The sequence below is a fragment of the Anopheles funestus genome, chromosome 3RL, assembly GCF_943734845.2.
Source record: "Anopheles funestus chromosome 3RL, idAnoFuneDA-416_04, whole genome shotgun sequence".
Taxonomy (NCBI): domain Eukaryota; kingdom Metazoa; phylum Arthropoda; class Insecta; order Diptera; family Culicidae; genus Anopheles; species Anopheles funestus.
This window is the reverse complement of record NC_064599.1, coordinates 5,085,428-5,105,454: the sequence shown is the minus strand read 5'-3', so window position 1 is coordinate 5,105,454 and position 20,027 is coordinate 5,085,428. Positions and strand designations below refer to the sequence as shown.

General features: G+C 45.7%; 3 protein-coding genes across 7 annotated transcripts; 1 reads left to right on the top strand and 2 right to left on the bottom strand.

Annotated features, from left to right (window-relative positions):
- Positions 1-82: 82 nt before the first annotated feature.
- On the bottom strand, positions 83-8,685 carry LOC125770892 (uncharacterized). 5 transcript variants are annotated; one of them, XM_049440951.1, is made up of 5 exons: positions 8,189-8,685; positions 7,564-7,782; positions 3,005-4,694; positions 2,826-2,938; positions 83-1,552 (listed from the first exon to the last, which is right to left on the bottom strand). In XM_049440951.1, the coding sequence occupies exons 2-5, from the start codon at positions 7,778-7,780 to the stop codon at positions 1,350-1,352; spliced, it is 2,223 nt and encodes a 740-aa protein (XP_049296908.1). In that variant the 5' UTR covers positions 7,781-7,782; positions 8,189-8,685; the 3' UTR covers positions 83-1,349. The 5 variants fall into 5 exon arrangements, 4 of the variants coding, with proteins under 4 accessions (XP_049296908.1, XP_049296910.1, XP_049296907.1 ...); XR_007419250.1 differs by lacking the exon at positions 8,189-8,685 and adding an exon at positions 2,255-2,647 and having other exon boundaries at positions 1,423-1,552; positions 7,564-8,173; XM_049440953.1 differs by lacking the exon at positions 7,564-7,782.
- An 82-nt stretch (positions 8,686-8,767) lies between these two features.
- Positions 8,768-14,510, bottom strand: LOC125770891 (uncharacterized). Its single transcript, XM_049440948.1, has 6 exons — positions 14,039-14,510; positions 12,864-13,036; positions 11,934-12,798; positions 9,799-11,864; positions 9,145-9,733; positions 8,768-9,074 (listed from the first exon to the last, which is right to left on the bottom strand). Exons 1-6 carry the CDS (start codon positions 14,100-14,102, stop codon positions 9,004-9,006), a joined length of 3,828 nt encoding a protein of 1,275 aa, XP_049296905.1. The 5' UTR covers positions 14,103-14,510; the 3' UTR covers positions 8,768-9,003.
- A 24-nt stretch (positions 14,511-14,534) lies between these two features.
- Positions 14,535-20,000, top strand: LOC125770889 (uncharacterized). The gene is made up of 6 exons (XM_049440946.1): positions 14,535-14,762; positions 14,843-15,015; positions 15,090-15,966; positions 16,052-16,302; positions 17,083-19,531; positions 19,600-20,000. Exons 1-6 carry the CDS (start codon positions 14,723-14,725, stop codon positions 19,668-19,670), a joined length of 3,861 nt encoding a protein of 1,286 aa, XP_049296903.1. The 5' UTR covers positions 14,535-14,722; the 3' UTR covers positions 19,671-20,000.
- The last annotated feature ends 27 nt before the right edge of the window (positions 20,001-20,027 follow it).

Here is a 20,027-nt window from a genome sequence, read left to right as displayed (position 1 = left end):
AAATGATTCGAAGCACTCTGAATCGCAAGACAAGTTTCACGATTATTTCTTTCGCGCAATTCAGATAATTTGATCACGGGCCTTTTCGATTTACGTTACAACGTTTATTCATCTAACAAGTGCATTTTAGTTCCAGTGTTGTAATAATTGAAGGTTCTAAGTATAGCAAAATAAAGGCAATCTAACCCTCGAATCAATTTCTCTATCCAGGGGTGTAATATTATAAAAAATATGTATTACATTACCATTGATTTACTTTGTCACTAGCAATGCATCATTGCAATAGAATTCCGAACTGTAACGGTTTGTTTTACTTTTCAATGTGTATATACTTAGTCTCCCAACACCAGACTCGCACAGGAGACATCACTGTTGATAGATATGCATTCAGAAAGGGAAAGAGAGAGAGAGATAGAGATAGAGAAAGAGATTGTGTATATTCCATTTTTTAAGTGTTGTGTTCCCATGTAATTACGGACTTTAGTAGAAAACTAGTTTTAGGTTCTCAGTCCCGTAAGCTCGTGCCATTTCACCATTCGATTTTGTTTCATTTTCTTTGTTCAAGTCCTTTCTTTCTCTTTGCTTATCATAACCGGCTGCCATCCAACCATTTTGCAAGACGCCGTTACTATTTTCGACACCGTGCCGCTACTAGCAATCAGTGAAATATCTAATATCTTACACCATTCATACAGCTAGCTATAACCTACGTAAATAATCCTACACAACACATCCATCACAAGGCCTAAAGAGCAATAGTTGCCTGCTATTACGGGGACTAAAATAGACTTTTCCATAAAAGGAGTGTGTGTGCTTTTTCCTCGCTGTTTCACAGTTTCTAATTTACTCACTTTTTTTTTACTTACTCCTGCTACTTGTGTGCTTATCGGAATAGATTCCATATAAATAATGCTGAAGTTGAAAGTAGAAAAGGGGAATATAGAAGATACAAAGTCTACAATCTCATAAAAGCTCACTTGGAGAAAGTTGGATTAAAAAGGTACAATAGTACGATTGATTTTGAGTAATTTTCCAAACAGTGAGGCAGATCAAAATGTTTGCTACTTATAAAACGATGATCAGATTGAGTAGTAAAATGGAGTGCATTTCTGCCTCTACACCAGAATTTACACTACTATGGGGTTTAAAAGTTATGCATATATTAAAATCTCATCGATCCCATCGACGCTGGGGTTTCTCTAAAGCTCATCAACTGGTGGAGTGTAGTGTGCGTGAAGGAAACATGTTGCTTGATTGTTTGAGAAGCGATATGCTGAGTGCGGTACGGTAAAAGTATCACTTTGGGACGCACTGTCACCGAGTGTCCGCTCCATCGGAGGGGTAAAGAGCTAGTATTTCAAGCGACCATCAGCCGTCGCTAGAGAGGCATGCCGTGTCATCGGAACGGGTGACGGTGGACCAGACGAGTTGCGACTGTCGGATGACTGAAGCAGCGGAACGCCTGTGGCCGTGAGACGTGTCTTTGTGTCATTCTCCTGAAACCGTTCCATAATTTTGGCCACTATCATCGAGGGTGGAATGTGCGGATTACCTAATGGGAAAAGCATGGATATTAGAGATTTTTTTTTGAATCGAAACATTTTGTTTTTCAATTTCAACACTTCATTCAACACGAAAGCAAAATCAAACATGTTTACGAAATAAGGTTCAGTTTAGGAAGTACAAGCATGTTGTATAAGTGAGCTTATAAATTAGCTACCTAAATGGAATTACAACTAAGGATTTCCAGACTTTGGTTAAGTAAGATAACGATTGTTAGTATTATTACATAACGTCTTTATATCAACTTGAAACAATTTTTAAAAATTGCAATGTTTATAAGCAATGATTGAATGTACATTACAAAACTATCAAAAAGGTTTTTTTTCATGCAATTTTCTTAATCAGCGCTTTGGCAAGCCCAATCAAAAAAAGACATTGACTTTGGCAATGAAAACATATACAATTTAGAGGTACATGCTGGCCCTTCTTCAGTACAAAAGAAAGAATTTTAACATGTTAGGCATACAAACCATTTAAGGGAATATATGTAAGTGAATTAGGTTTAGGAGCTATGGATAAAAACTCATTCATTACCAAGCAATAAATCCAACATTGGGATAACGCATTGCAAACAAAAGTGCCTGAATGTACACATAAAGCATTTTCAAAACGAGAGCAAAATACATATAAAAACATCAAACATAAAATAGTGAAGGTGGTGGAAAATGGTTATTTTTGTATCACAGCTTACACGTTTTCACTTTGTGCTCCTGTTGCTAGCCTCATGTTCATATCCTCTTCGCAACTACAGCCTCCTTTGATTGTTACTGATATGCACAACATGTCGTGTAGAGTACATTAAGTAGGTGCTAATAGACTAGGCTAGCTTGTTAGAAAACATGGATGTGAGAGTGTGTGCGCACTGGTACCGACGGAACTGGTGCTGATGAGTACACGAACACAGAAAACGATTCGAAACGAAACAACTCTCGCCTCGTAGCAGAACGATCCGGGATGTATGATGAGGATGAAAGTATGCTTACAGTGGCCACCCACCAAGCCCACCACCACGATTGTAAGGTTATGTTTTTTTACATGGGTCGCGACTGAAATCGCTGCAAAATATGCAGCTTTTCGTAATCAGCTGACGGACGGTCGTAGGAAGGAAGAAAAATCGAAATGAGCAAAAGATGTGATTACGATGAAAGTCACCACCGTCTTAATGTCTAACCGGTACCGATGGTATCGCATGATAAGCGTCGAATGTCCCACTACCACCTGTGGTCAGTTGATGATTTGCGGGACCGTTCTAACCGACTTACCTACTAGCCCTCGATAACCGAGTACACTATTCTCATGGATGTGCATCGAAAGTTGTTGCTGTCGCAAGAAAGCTTCCGTATCGACTCCTCGCACTTGGGATGGTTTTAAAAACCTACGCAAAACAAAACATATAAGTTCACAGTGTGTCTGACAAACATCTTATAAACAAACAACATACCGTTTAGGTATTTTTGCCAACACATCCGTACTGTGTGGTGCCGGTCCAAAGCCCAGATTGAGCAATATCTTTTCCGGGTCTGGTTTCCGCGCGTTCAACAAACTCTCAACGCTCGAGCAGCGACTGGAATCGGATTGGAGCGAACTATCCTTTACTAGCATCGTGCTGCGGCGCCTTGGAGACGAAGACTGCTGCTGTTGCTGCTGCTGGTGTAGCTGGTGCTGTTGCGGATCCTGTTGAATGCTGAGCTTGCTTGACGTGCGCGGTATCGGACTGACTGGAACCGAACGGGTAAGATTATTGCTGCTGCCATTGTTGATGCTTGAACTCGTGTTTAGCGACGACGGATTCGGACAGCTGTTATTGCACTCACTGATCGCGAACGAATCGTCATCATCGTTCATCTCGCTGAAGCTTCGTCCGATTTCCATAAGATTGTAGCGCCGCGCGGTAGCACGTGGATTTTCACTCGAACTGCGCCCAATGCGACCGATACCCATGCGATGGGTCTTAGGTTGCGGTGGATTAAGGTATGCATCGTACCCGTGCCCATGGTTCGGCATAACGGACGCACTATCGAGTATGTTTTCCTTTTCCTCTTCATCTTCCTCACTTATCATGCCCGGAATTAGCTCGTCCGATTTGGGAAACGATTCATCGAAGGAAAACTCATACGCATCCGATGGATCCACATCCACGACACTAACTTCCAACGGTTCGTGATGTTGCGGCGAAACGGATCGCTCATGTTCCGATTCACTCGCCACAGGATCCAGTTCCCCATCGAATCCTTGCACTGTTTGATCTGTAGTGAATTCATCCGCCGGCGGTGATAAATGTAAGGGCTGCGGTTCACGTACTTTCTGTTCGTCCGAGCTTTCCCGATTACTACTTCCACCACTGAGCATATTACGGATATCGAGCTTTTTCGCTTTGATCAATCCATACTTTGCTTTGTTCATGTTAAGCTTATCGTAAAACTCATTTATTTTACTTTTACCGACCACGAAGCGTGAAGAAGTGGACAAAATGCCGTCTTCCGTATTTTTTCGTGCAGTCTCTACCGTGTCCAAATTTTCACTCTCACCCGAAATCGTTGGACTTTGGTCGAGATTCGAGCCGGATCGGCTAAACTTTCCGAGCAGCGATTTTTTGGACAGGAAGTTTCGAATTGACAACCCGGGGGTTCCCTCCGTAACTGGCGATTGCTTTGTCGATTCATCCGATTTTATTGCTTTCGGTGTGCTGGTGGCAAGAGATGTGCTTTGTGGTTCCGCGGGAATGCCTTGGATGGTACTTGTACCGGTGTTCTTTTTGAGGTTGTGTTCGATAAGTACGCGTTCCGAGTGGTCGGTATTTCCTTGAGTATCGTAATCGAAGGCAAGTTGATCGTTTTCCGGTTCGACTTCGGGTTCCGACGGTTCCCCGGTTTCTTCCCAACCGTGACCAGGGTCTAATCCCACCGTTTGTGCTTCTGTCGCCGCTAGCTGATTGGGCTGGGAAAAGTCTGATTCGTATGCCGTCGCACCATCGTCCTGTGAGGGTCCAACCGTATCATCACCTGTCGATCCTCCCGCATTTGTGCTCGTTGGTATTTGTATTGAATCGACCCATTTCTGTACGGATGCCGGACTTTTCTTTCGCATTTCATCGACGATGTCGTTCAGCCAGTAGCGTACACGGGATCGAACTGAAAAAAACGATCATAAGCACAATCAGTAACGGGTTTTCGAAAGAATGTATAAATAATAATTATTATTTGTGCAACGGCAATAGAGTAAAGCTGAAACATCAATAAAGCTAACACGCAACTACGAAGTGTACAGGAGAAGACTGAGAGATAATGATGGAAGTGCAAAAAGAAAATTGTCAATTGTATCAACATTCAGGCTGGAAAACAATTAGAACTATTATGAAACAAAATTCGTCTGTAAAACATGAGTAAAATAAAGAAAGCAATACAATTTGAAATAAAGAATCCACATTAATGGAATGTTCTTTGAAAGACAGAACAACGAGAAGTTTTGTTCCACGGCGACCAAAGCGAGCAATTTATTATTCTGCTTCACGGTGTTACACATATCTCTTTCTATTCCAGTGGACAATCTACTTCATTTAAACGCGTCACCATTTCTTATAAAAGCGAACATTGTAGCTGAACATTTGTAGTTGAAAATTTTGCAACTTAAAATGGAATGTATTTGGAGAATTTTTTTTTAACAAACTTTCTTTTTTCTTCCACTTTCCAAAGGTAGATAATACCTTTTGTAATGTATTGCGGTACTGACGAGATAGGCATTAAATGTCCTTAAAGGGTAAACATCAAGAAACCTTCCTTGAACTAAACTCTTCATTGTTCCTTTTCACGATATGGTTCCAAAATCATGTTGTTAATATTTAAATCCCGCTGTACAACTCACTTATATGTCTAGAACGGATCCGGTGTAACTGTGACGATCGTTCCTCTGTTTCATCCCCTTTCCCAGCGTCCAGATATCGCAACAGATGTTCAATTTCCATTCTTTCCAAAAATATCACTTCAAACATATTGATTTCACAACCGATATCCCGATATCCAACTTCAAACGAATTGGTGCTCGGTGAAGCACAAGTAAAACCGAGATGTTTTCTGAAACGCGGCTAAGCGAGTACTGCCATCGTCAACCGATCCGGACAACCGATGCGACCAACCGAGGTACATTCTGATCGCGCCCTGTACTAGTGTGCGTTGGATTTACACCGGCAGTTGGGTGGTTTCGCACGAGGAATCCGTGTGGATTCAGAGAGATACCTTCAACACGGGACAAACACAACATGTTTACCAATGGATCATCGTATTCGGAGCGCATCCTCCTCGACTCGAGGGTTAGTGGGTTTTATCGCCTTGGGAAAGCAGGGTGCAGAGTTAATCCCCTGCTCGTCTACTCGTCTCGATCGTTCCCTGCGATCACGCTTATCAGAACCATTTATAGTATCATGGCGTGCGTAAATACATTGCACACAGAACCGTAACGGGAGATAAGTATGCAAGGAGAGTACCGATTCGGTTTGGTACATTTGTCAACAAATGTCGCACCGGCATTGGTCGTTGAAACGGAAAGCTGCACTCGTATGTATCTGGACGTGTGGAAAGCCTTGGGCGCGAGTGGGTGAACAAATATTACGAACGAAATCTTAGAATTGCATCCGAAAAAAAAACTTCAACGATGGTAGTACCACATGGTAGGAAGGCAATAAATGAAAATATCATCAGACGTATTTGTTTTATTGGCGATGAATAATCCGATGATCAGATAAGGTGTAGTAGTACTATACCTCCTTTGAGTCATTGAGTACACATGTTCGCAAAATGATACCGAGAGAGAGAGAGAGAGAAAAAAAGTTGCGAAAACATAACGTTATCATTATTACTTTAAAAAATAGTGAAAGTAATTTGTTTGCTCCACGACAAGCAGTTTAATCTCTTTGATATGATTGTTTTTGATCGAGGATCATGTCTGGATTGAGCAAATCTTTTCATTTTAAGTTAAAATCTTATTTATGAGTCTTAGGTACGCCAAAGATTCAGTCATTTAACGCATTTACGTTGGTTACACAAAAAAGAAAATTTTGCAAAATTATTTGTATAACTAGCAACAATTTACATAACAAAAAAAATATAATCACGACCAGACAGCGTGTCAATGTAAAAAAACATAAGATTAATGTAACTAAGCCACCTTCAATCATCCTACTGTGTGTCTGTTTATACGATTCGTCATTTGAATGAACGATCGGACCAGGGGGTGGAGAGGATGAATTCACCCGGTCAGTGTAACTGATAATAGTAAAAGTGCACAGAAACACGAGCCTGCACAATGTGCTCGGGATGTTCCTAGCACTTCCTCCTGTCACACGCAATCCGCCAAGTATGGTTTCCCTTTCCAGGCTCTGTATGTCATTGCCGTGCCGTAGATGTTGTTGATGTGGTTTGTTGTGCCAGTCTTTAGTTTGTTTGATTCATTGCTATGTCTCTTCTTTTTTTGTTGTGCTACAGGCTCGCGGGCCAATTTGCACCGTTTCGAAGGTGAGTGGCTAGCGCGGAAAAGGTATGAAGGGTTGTGTAAACGAAAAATATTTGCCACTCTATACCCATTGGCTCACGGGGAAACGAGTTGGGTGGCAGGAATCTCGAGAGGATCGCACTTGCATGTGCTTTTCTCATGGTGTGCGGCATGCCATCCGTGAAGCCGATGTACAACAATAATGTTGAGTGTTGTGAATGTGACCGAGATGTAAATTTTCTAATCCGTTTCGATCATGCAGTGCGGTGATAAACGTTTACTTCACTACATTCAGAAGACATCGGAAGAGAGTTACAAAATTATAATCAAACCTAAAACTCAACTGCGAGGACAGAGAGTAAGAGAGATACAGAAAGGAAGAGAAAGTGGGAGTAAATAGATTTAGGAAGCATAGACACATCTGCCGGTAATGTTATATTTAACCAGCAGATGTAGTATGGCTCATTTTGGCACAGATCAGCTAAAACATTCAGTGCTTCTAGGGGAGGAACAAACCGTTAGCGGTTCCGCGAGCCGGTCCGGAACATTCCCCAGCGGTAGCTTCTTTGTTTCCTTCCGTCGCCAGGTCTATGCTCTGGCACGGTGTTTGGTGTTCTATTTCAGCATCCAGCAGATCCTCCTCCAGCATCGGATGGTCCCCTGTACCCCGATCTTGCTCCATGAACGAACGGAGATACGGCCGGTGTTGCTGTTGCTCGTTATGACGGTCCATCGCTTATTGCGTGGTTGCCAAGGTTACGGGAAACGATTGTGGAGAAAAATCATACAAATGAATAGCAGACGGATTTGGTTGCACCGTTGATCGCTACAACACACTACTATTGTAACATGATAGACCCCACGAACCCCACCGGTTGCACAGAAACATCGTTCACGAGGTCATGTACGTGTTGCATGACCTTCCCTAGAGTGAGGCATCATCACCAACGGCGTATGTGGTCCATAAATCTTATCCGATGCAGTGACACCGTGTACCGATATGGCAGGTTGGTGTTAATGAATTATAGCGGTCATGGATATCCTTGGAATGGTAAGAACACTCAGCCGATCTTTCTCTAGCGTTGCTACGATGAATCAGCACATTTTGCACGGATGAAGTATAGGGATGCAAATTCCTTACCTTACGCACTGACGGGACACGCTACTGCACTCATCCACTGGATCCGTCGGACGGGTTTGGATGTACAGGTTTTCGATATATCGATGATTTTCGAACTCAATTTCACGACCTTGCAGTCAAGGACAGGAGGGGGCGTTTAGCTGGATGATCGTGTTGCTGATCTCCCAAAACAAAGCCCCACTGTATGGTGTAGTGATGCTTTAGGCTGCTCTTATTACTTCCGCCAATACTGCACTCATTGCCTTCGATCGTCTACTGTTGACACAACGAACCACTTTTTGCTTCTCTCTGCCAGGGTCTTAAAACACAAAATTTTCCATCGAAATAATGCTTAGCTCACGACGGGGCGCAATAAAATTTACACCTCTGCTTTTGCAAAACGGTACAAATAAAAGAAAAACGACACGAACGAAAATTAACACCTACGAAATCCGTAAAATATCCAAACAACACCACCATTCCTCTTGTACCAGTTTACATGACATTTACAACTGACAGTTCGCTTGTCAGCTGATTTGTGTTGTGATTGTGGCACGCTGGGCGGTTTCCATGAAATTAATACTTTTTTGTTTGGTTTTAAAATTCATTTTTTTTTTAATTTAAATATCCTAAACGTACATAAAATAAAAGAGAAATTTTACAGCTGGGATAGGACGTATTTAATAAAGTATTGTTTACAGTAGATTCAATGTAATAAGCCATAACTGTTGGGATTGTGTTTATATATTAGCATATGTTTGGGCGTTCTAATAAAATTAGGTAAAGTTACATGTTCTATATCGGTAGCAAAATTTGTGATAATCGTTGTATGATCCTCATTCATATTTGTACTGTTCGATGGAATTCTCCAACAGAGCAAATATTTTATCCGGTGTCATGCCACTACCTATAAATCGAAAAGATTCCCGATTTCAAAATCATTGCGAAGAATTCTCAGTATTGCTACTTCTACTTACCCATATGCAACCACGTGTCCGGTAATCCCGCATCTCGCCGTGCCGAACGCAACGCATTCCGGATGGCATAACTCACCACAGGACTGAGTGAAAATGCCGGTTCACCGGTTGCCTTCGAGCGGAGCACACCGCCCGTGTTGGAACTCTTGCTCAAAAACGATACCCGGAAGTCTACCGGAATATCTCGATGGCCCGGTACCTTATAGTTCCAGGTACGATTGTTTACCAGCGCGCCATTCTTAGGATCGTAAACTAACGCCTCGGTCAGATAGTATCCCAGACCCATCACGAATGCTCCCTCGATTTGGCCCACATCAATGTTGGGGTTTAAGCTTTCGCCCACATCCTCTAGGATGTCTACGCGCCGCACCAGCACCTGGCCGGTGAGAACATCAAGCTCAATTTCACCACAGGCCAGTCCCCAGATGGTGTATGTACGCATGTCGGTGGGTGTGGCGTAGAATGAAACCTGAAGATCCACATCATCCATACTGGCATTACGCACCATGTCCTCCCAGCTGGTCCGTCGTAGCAGCGCCCGATAGGGTCGGAGTCGTTCGAGCAGAATCTCACAGCATCGTTTAACAGCCTGCAAGGGCAAATAAAATGATTGTTAGCTATTCAGTCTCATGAAGCATCTTCTGGGACACTTACGAATGCAACACCGTCCGTTGCCTGGGTGTGCTGGGAGGCGTTCGAATTCGCATTCAGCAGACTATCAGTCGGCTGAACAACGATCTTCTCTATAGGTACACCCAACAGGTGGGCAGCTACTTGCGCCACCTTGGTGTTGATGCCTTGACCCATCTCAATTCCACCGTGTGTGATCGACACCGTACCATCGTCAGTGTACACCGAAACCACGGCGTTCTTCATCGAGTTCAATTCCAACGGGTATTGCATCGGCATGATCGCAATGCCACGCTTGCGCCAACGATTTTCTTCATTAAACTGTTCGATTTGACGCTTTCGTTCGTCGTACTCCACCTGACGCCGGAAGCGAGGAAGCAACGAGTGCATCTTATTCTCGCGAGAAATGTTGGCCATTCGAACGTCTACCGGATCTAGTCCGGTTCGGTGCGCAATATGCTCCATTATGTTTTCCACCATTGCAATACCCTCCGATGTTCCGGGTGCACGAGCCCACGTGTTTGGCGGACAGTCCGTGCGTGCAATCTTCGTGCGTAACTTCCAAAACTCCGTTCGATAGCAGTTCTTGAACATATCGCTTGTTATTCCACCCAGCATTACGTTGTTCGATGCACCGCCATCGTGTATGAAGGTGTGCGACAATCGACTGATACGTCCGGCACCGTCAAAGGATACCTCGTACTCGCTGACACTACCGCAACGCTTCCCGGAACTCGCCATTGCCGTCTCGAGCGGCAGGATCATACGAACCGGTGCTCCCGTTCGGAATGCTGCCACCGCACAAGCACACGCTATTTGGGTGGCTCGTGTCAGTTTCGCACCGTACGCACCACCAACTCGTCGAACGGACAGATTAAGTGTGCTTTCGCGGACCTGCAGTGCCTGGGAAACGGCGATCTGTACGTGATCGAGCCACTGAGTAGCACAGTAGACATCCATCGAGTTAGCGTGCGGAACGCATAGGGACACTTGTGTTTCGAGCGGATTATGATACTGACCACGTAGATCAAACCTTCCACTGATGGTGGTCGAACCTTCCTTGGACAGATGATAACGTACACCGTGTCGATCGTACGGTTGATCACTGACGCGACTATAGTCAAGTGCATCGACCACATCCTGTACGGTTGGCAGAATGATCCTGTTGCCGGCTTGTTTGTACTCGATTCGTACCATCTCCACCGCTTGGTTGGCCAGCTCGAAACTATCGGCACAGATCATCCCCACAACCTGGCCCGCAAATTGAACTTCTCCACTGCAGAAAATTTCCTCCACCTCGGAAAATCCCATTTCGAGCGGCATAAAGTTATTGAAGCCCGGAATGTCCTGTGCACAAAAGAATGCTCGTACACCGGGTACTGCTAACGCTTCCGAAGCATCAATCGTTACGATGCGTCCCTGTACTTCGTTCGACAGCAAAAGCGCACCGTGCAGTTCGTTAGGCAACACCGGCATATCGTTGATGAATATTGCCTCTCCGGCACACTGAGCCAATCCTTCGAGTTTTGGAATGGGCTGCGTGAGAGGCCAACGCTTCTGGTACGTATCGTACGTTTGCCGACCGCTGGAAACGAGTGGCCGTTCGATCGGTTCTGTCCCGCTTCGTAACCTACGACCGATGGTAGGATGTACACTGAGCGCAAACCGATACAGCAGTGACAAGGCAAGCTGTTTCCTGTAGGCTGGAGACGCATCTGGAAGTACACAGTCCGGCTTTAGTTCCCGCTCGAGGATCCTCAATGCTTGTCCGAATATGATATCGTCGAACAAAGATTTCCCGGTAAGGAATGTTTCCGTTTGCTGAGCATGCACGAATGAAGGATTAATGCCACCGTAACAGATGGTGATGGCGGTGCAGAGCTTTCGCTCGGGACAAAGCTGCAACAGGAAGGCGCCATTAACGTAGGCTCGCGAGTTCTGTGCAACGGGCATTATTTTGTAGGATCGCAGCGTGTTACTGACGTGATCGTACGGTGGAAGTCGAACGGTTGTCAGTATTTTCTTGTGCATGTTCAGCTTGAGAAATTCCAGCGGTGATACGCTGAGTAGATCACCCTCGACGGAAGACACTGTGAAAAGATCGAAGAAGACTTTAGTCTTTCAGATTATTACCTCACTGAGGTATCTCCGACACTTACTAATTGTCAGCGTGGCTCCAACGGTTTCGAGGAGTAAAAACAAATCGGATGGAAACTCTGGATGCTGATGTTTGAGCATTAAGTTTCCTCCAATTGTGCCTACATTGCGTACCGGTAGATTGGCCATCTTCCTCACATGTTTAGCCATCGGCATACAGTACGTGAAGCTAAGATGTTCTTCAGCGGTTCGCTCCAGCAGTTCAATAAACTCGGTCAAACTAATGCCTGCGCCGACTATGAGTTCACGGTCGAACATGTGTCGGTGTAGTTCCTCGATTGCACTGATGTCTATGAACACTCTCAACCGATTAGAACGTCTATACACTCCATGGCCCGTATTACCTGCCACGAATGTGTACGGGTCATTGCTGGCGATCGTATGCAACACATCGAAGGCTTGCAAAAGTGTCGTCACTTTATACCACTTTCGCCCATCTGCAAATGTGAGACTGCGTGGCGTTGAAGCCGCCTTTCCGGCATCATTAGTCTTGGGGTTGAAACGCACCAAATCTTCAATGTCCACAATAGGCGGCTCTTGGTCCTTATCCTGTGCGAACGATTTAAACGCATCCAGTATCGGTCGGTAACCGGTACAGCGACAGATATTCCCATCGAATGCTTGCTCTATCTGAGCTGCGGTCAGGGCTGGTTCTAGCGTCGTATCGACCTCCTGCGGATCACGTTTCCGGGACGCTAGCAAACTGTACATGCTCATCACCATGCCCGGTGAGCAGTAACCACACTGCGAACCACCGTACTCTGCCAGTCGCCGTTGAATTGGATGATATGAATTCTTTTTATGACCACCGATTCCTTCAACAGTGAGTATGTCCATGCCGTGACAAGAGTACACCATTACCAAACACTTTTAAAGAGGGATGAAAACATTTCATTTACACTTTGGAACGTATTAGTGATCCTGATACTTACCGAATTTGCTGCCCAAGATCGGCGTTCTCGCGTGACTGGATGATAGCCGGACAGGGTGACAACGCACGCACCACAGCCACCCTCGCGGCACATAAATTTGGTGCCCTTCAGATGTGCATGGTTGCGGATGAAGGTGTTCAGCGATGTGTCCAGCGGGACGGTGGTGGCATTTACTAGAACGAGGTAACAAAATGGTAACTTCTGAAGTTTATCATACAATTGATGGTAGCCGCCACAGAGCGCGCAGTCAATCGATCGTGTGAACGCACTGGACGTACGATAGCGATCATAAACAAGAAAGGAAAAGTAAGCAGTTTCGTTGATCGCGAGCGTACATACGTGATATATGATTGATTTTACAACCGAGAAATCCCCAATTTTCGGTAGTCGCTGACCAGACCGTTACGGTCTATTGCGTTACGAGAACATCAATTGTTGGTTTATGAAGAACTTTAAAGCGCGGTGACGATTACTCGCACTGGTGGAATATGTTAACACTAGGTCACCTTCAGCAGTTTGCGATTTGGTTTCGTTCTGCTTCAACAAACATAGAAAGAATTTGTATAACATTTGTTTTTTTAAATGCGAAACTTAATTTTGACACGATCCATTGGTTAGGTAATCAAATAAAACATCAATATTTATGTTAATATTCTTTGACTAAGTACACAAGTCGAATATGTCTGATGTTGTAAAGAATATTTAAAGAAACATGTGATTTTTGTTTAAGGGTATTTAGACTAATCACCACGATCAGCCATTAGCCATTGATGGATATCAAAAAGCTATGTTTTCTCTATTGAGGGCCTCTCGAGGAATCAGGTGAAGCAAATGACTTGCAGACAATAAATGTTTGTTCATTTGAATTTGGTTGATTAAACATTTTGATAAATAAACTATCAGAAATAACGAAATATTACAATTGTTTAAAAAATAATACAAAATTGTGAGTTGTTTTGGCATTTTAATTAAAATACAACCCATAAGAGAAATGTCCATGCTTTGGATGCTTTCAAATAGGCATTTTTCAACCTCTTGCCGATCAACTCATAAGTCTTCTTGGTGCATTAAGACATTTCTTAACTGCCAACGCTACATTCCATCGATGCATTCCATCGCTGCAGATCAATTCACGCATATGAAACTCGATCACAGATTCGCATCATTTCTCTTACCCGTGTACCGTTGACCATTGATCGTGAGGCGCACCTCTGCATCCATATTGATGTTTCCCGCCATAAGACACAAAGACACGCACACGCACTAAAAACACAGCGAAAGTTTAGCAGTTATTAAAACAAAACAACAACAAAAAAAACAATAATCCACTTGCCACACGTGTCCACTACCGAGAGCAAGGAAAACGATGTGCACTCGATCGAGGCAACTGGGGAACTGGTACCGATTTTTCAAAATCATCGAACGGGAACCCAACCGAGCGTGTGGCTCTTCAGACGGATTCGCGTGGCGTACCCCGATCGTACCTCGATCTTTTCGTTTAGCTCCCTGTCTAAGTCGTAAAAAATCGCATCAACTTCTGTCCATGTCTATTTAAAAGGCTAACGTAAACATACTGTTTGCTGTATAAACTTTCTGGAGGTTTTTCATTCTATCCGCTCGTGAAACGTGAAAGGACGAACCGTTCCCCTCCCCGGCCGTACCGCCGGACAGGTGCTCGGTGAGGCGTACAATAATGGTGTGGAGTGGGTCTACACCTCCACGAGCTCGGCCAGTAGCGGGAACAGTTGAATTGGTCAGTCGGTCCGCAAACATCAGTCTTGGATTTGCGCTTGAATTGCGCACTCGGTACCGCGTGTGGAAACCAGCGTGAAAGTAAAACGGCGTCGTCAGGCGTTGCCATGCACATCAAGTTTACCATCAACGGGAAGCTTTACCAGGGTATGCTCATCGTCTATCGCTCTACAGTTACGCATTTACAACGCTTTCGCATCTCTTTTCCTCTTCCGTGCTGTGGACAGTTACCCCGGACCAGCTGCCGATAGATGCAACATTGAACAGCTTCATACGCACCAGGGCACATCTGACGGGTACGAAGTTTATGTGTCTCGAAGGTGGCTGTGGAGTGTGCATCGTGAACGTCGTCGATACCCATCCGGTTACCAAGCAACGCATCACGTTCTCGGTGAATTCGGTTAGTTGCGAGTTGAGTTGATGTGTACGTTTCGGTGCTACGTTGCTTATCGGTTCTCAAATTTTCCGCTCTAGTGTCTGTTATCGGTGTTTTCCTGCCATGGCATGGATATTCTCACGGTGGAGGGCATCGGCTCGAAAGCGGCCGGCTATCATCCGGTGCAGGAGCGGCTGGCTCAGTTTAATGGTACGCAGTGTGGTTTCTGTTCACCCGGCATGGTCATGAGTATGTACAGCTTGCTCGAAGCTAACAAAGGTAGCGTTACGATGGAGGACGTGGAGAAAGGCCTCGCGGGGAATATATGTCGCTGTACGGGCTACCGACCGATACTGGATGCGTTTAAATCCTTCGCAATTGATGCACCGCCGGATGATCGATTGGCACGCCGTGCTCTCGGTATCGTATGTCAACCGGACATTGAAGAGCTACCCCGGGCGAACTGTGTCGGATGTGAGCGGGAGTGTTCGGCCAAGAGTTACTTCGATGAATCGGTAAACCTTCAGTTTCCTCAAACCGAACGGCGTTGGTTTCGGGTGCGTACTGTGGACGAAATTTTTGACATCCTTCGTGAGGAGAATGCTGGCGTTGGAATGTACATGCTGGTGGCCGGTAATACAGGCCACGGTGTTTACCGACGAAGGAAGGATTTGCGGCTTTTTATCGACGTGCGTAATGTGGAGGAATTGCGCAACTATTGGATCGGAAGTTCCGTCATCGTCGGTGCTAATGTGACGCTGAGTGAGTTGGTTGAAATACTACGGGAAGCGGCACGTACCGATCGTCGCTTTACGTACTGTGTCGAGCTGGCCCGACACGTAGAGGAGATCGCACATCCGGCGGTACGGCATGTGGGCACTATCGCAGGGAATCTGATGCTCAAGCATTGCCATCCTGAGTTCCCGTCCGATCTGTACGTGCTGTTTGATGCGATCGGCGTTGAGATGACGATTGGTAAGTGGAAAATAGTAGGCAAAAAGGGGAACTTACCATCAGACCACTGCTTACTTTCACGCGTTTCCCTTCATATCACCTTCAGCTTCGCCGAGCGGTGCGATGGAAAAACTATTGCCCGGCCAGTTTCTCAGCTTCAACATGCACAGACGCGTGCTGCTGAACGTTACGCTACCGCCGCTCGATTCGGACCGGTGCGTGTTTCGAACGTACAAGATAGCGGCAAGGGCGCAGAATGCTAGCGCCCATGTCAACGCCGCCTTTCTGTTGCGGCTGTGCGCACGCAAAATTAACGTCGAGCAAGCGCACCTTTGCTTTGGTGGGATCGGACCGAAGGTAGGTGTTTAAAAAAAAATATCTCCATATATGTTTTCATTATTGATTGGAATTAATGGGGTATTAATTTTTGGTTTGATGCGTAAAAAGAAACATCGCCGCATAGATTACACGTGGAGCTTTTTGGGGCATTTAACGCAACAAGCGTGGCGTACGGCTACGGAATATGTGTATTGTTTTAATGATTCAGATTCTATTCGTTTTCGAACGAAAAATAGCTATTATAAGACTTGATTTACATAACAAATTGTAAATGGTTTCATAATTTAAAACAAAAGACTTCTTCTTCAAAGCAACGAACCCGACCAAAAAATGGAAAAAGCTTTTTTTTATATAAAAAAAATATATATAGGGGCAGCCCGGTGGTGCATGTGATAAACGGCGCCCGTCCACACGGTAGGACCGGGTTCAAATCCCATCCGGACCGTCCCCCAGTAGCATAGACTGACTGTCCTGCTACGTGGTAAAACAAGTCTTGATACAGCCAGGCCTTCTAACCGAGCAAACAACAACAAAAAATATTACAAGAACTGAATTACTTTACTTTGCTATTATATCTAAGTGCCAATCGATTAATTACAGCTTGAAGATAATTTGCTATAACATTTATAACCACAAAATTCTTTCAAGTCTTTGAGCCCAAGGCTTGAGCTAGTACCGGTAGAACGGTACTCGATCGTTTGACTTCTGCTACAGGTCGAAACCAATCATTTTGTTTTAGTTCATACAAATACTCCTTTAATAGAGCAACTTTGCGCAACATTTTGCCTATCTTTCCAGTTTTCCCGTGCCTTCCGGACCGAACAATACCTAGAGGGAAAGAACCCGTTCAACAATGTCGTGCTGCAGGAGACACTTGCCGTGCTAAATGCCGAACTGGCCGGCGGTCAATCGGAACCAACGGTTGATGCATCTTACCGGCGGCAGGTAGCGGTCGGCTTACTGTACCGCTTTGTGCTTCACATTGCGCCACGCGATCGTCGTGTCGCCAACCCGACAGTCCGTTCCGGTGGATCAGCCATACAGCGGCCTCTCTCAACCGGTGCACAGTCCTTCGATACGTATCCGTCCAACTGGCCGCTAACACAAGCATTACCGAAGCTGGAAGCCTTCCAGCAGACGGCCGGTGAAGCGGTGTACGTGAATGATCTACCCAGCCAACCGGATGAACTGCATGCGGCGTTCGTTTTGGCAACTGTAGCACGTCGTCAGCTTGTTACGATCGATCCGTCGCCTGCTCTTGCACTGCCCGGGGTAGTTGCGTTCTACTCCGCTAAAGATATCCCGGGCGAGAATGATTTTGCGGCACTCAAAGGTGGTCTCAATACTGCTTTCCCGTTTCGGAACGTACCGGAGCAGATTCTGTGCAGTGGGAAAGTACTGTACCATGGTCAGCCGATTGGTATTGTGGTTGCGGCAACATACGAATTGGCAACAGAGGCAGCCATAATGGTGAAGGTGTCGTATGGAGAGCCTGATGGTGAGCCGATCCTCCCGACGATCGAGGATGTGTTTGCTAGTGGTAATACATCGAATCGTTTCCTTACACTTGAACCCGACGTGGTCGGACGATCGTACAATAGACCGGGAAGCACGTCCGGTACGTTAAAAATTACTGGCCGGTGTCACTTTCGCAGTCAAGCCCACTTCACGCTAGAACCACAAACTTGCCTTTGCATTCCGTCGGAGGATGGAACCGGGATGGATGTGTACAGTGCTACTCAGTCGAGTCACATGGTACAGGTAGCGATCGCGAAGGCACTTCACTTGCGCCAGAGCAGTGTACGCGTGATTGTACTCCCCGTGGGTGGTTCTTACGGAGCGAAGCTGTCCCGTGGAGCTTGGGTCGCAAGCGCGTGTGCGTTAGCGTCCTATCTTTCCCGACGTCCCGTTCGGATGGTAGTTCCGTTCGAGACTACGATGCAGGGCATTGGGAAGCGCATTGGAGGCCACTGCGAATACGAGGTGGATGTACGCCCGGGCGATGGACGTATCGTGAGGCTTTCCAACACGTACCACGAAGACTTGGGTGCGTCCAACTACGAGTCAATGACAATGCTGTTCCGTGAAGCGTTCCGTAACTGCTACAGCGATGACAGCTGGAGACTGCGGTTGCGGGGCGTTCTTTCCGATTCACCCAGCACTACCTGGTTGCGATCACCAGGAACGGCGGAATCGATCGCGACCATAGAAACGATCATGGAACATGTGGCATTTGTTACCGGACTCGCTCCACAAGCGGTACGACTCGCCAATATGGAGCCGGGAAGTACCATGACCACCCTGTTACCGACCTTCCACGAACAGGTGGACTTCAAAGTGCGTAAGGCGGCTGTTGATCGACACAACGAAACGAACCGTTGGAAAAAGCGTGGAATTGCGATCGTCCCAATGGGTCACCCAATCCGATACTTTGGTGGTATGAATGCTTGGGTTTCGATCTACCATGTAGATGGTAGTGTGGCCGTTACCATCGGGACACCCGAGATTGGACAGGGTGTCAACACGAAGGTGGCACAGGTTGTGGCCCACACACTCGGTATCCCTTTGGCGTTGGTTTCGGTGAAACCCCACACGTCCATTGGTTCACCGAACGCGTTCATTGAGGGTGGTAGCATCAGTACGGATTTGGTGGCATACTCAGCACGGCGCGCCTGTGAAACTCTGCTCGAACGCATCCGGCCAATACGGGAGGATAATCGTACCGCACCATGGGAGGCAATCGTGCAGACGTGTTATCAGCGTCGCATCGATCTGACCGCCTCATACAACGCCAAACGTTCGGATCTGCGCGGTTACACCGTGTGGGCACTGTGCGCGGTCGAACTGGAGGTAGATGTGCTTACCGGTCAGGTGCAACTAGTGCGTGTGGACATACTCGAAGATACGGGTGAAAGTATGAATCCGCTGCTAGATATTGGTCAGATCGAGGGTAGTTTCGTGATGGCACTAGGATATCATCTGATTGAGGAGCTGCGATATGATCGTGGAACCGGTGCGCTTAAGAACTTCCGCACGTGGAACTACAAGCCACCGAGTGCGCGCGACATACCGGTGGATATGCGTGTCCGGTTGTTGCAGAAAAGCTCCAACCCTGCAGGTGTACTCCGATCGAAGGCAACCGGTGAACCGGCGTACAATTTGGGTGTTACTGTGCAATTCGCACTGCGCTACGCACTTGCTGCCGCACGTCGCGATGCAGGTTTGCCCAGTGAATGGCTTGAGATTGGTAAGTTTGTTTGGAAGAACACAAGAATTGACTCAAATGATCACTATTACTGTAATATTCTCCTACAGCCACTTCTATGACGCCCGAGAAGGTGCTCGCACTCACCGGTACCACGATCGATCAGTTTGTGCTTCATTGAAATGGCGATAGTTAGCTAGAACTAAGCCAATAACAACCAAGATATGTAAAGAACATTTATATCTTACTTAGTTGGTATTCTATAACATTTTTTAATAAGCTAAGAAGAAGAAAAATGAACGAGATACTACTAACAGTATGTTTTATAAAAATGTTGCAACATCCTGACAATAAATTACATCGTTTCAACTAGTAACTTCAATTCTGTATGTGAATTTCTCCCTTAGGACCTAGGAGGAAAGAATATGCTTACTCAGCACTAGAAGCCAACAATAAAGAGCATAATTTTCTCAAATTTCCATGAAATGCTGAATGCAACATTCTTATATTAGGATCTTTCCAAATAATGCATACTTAG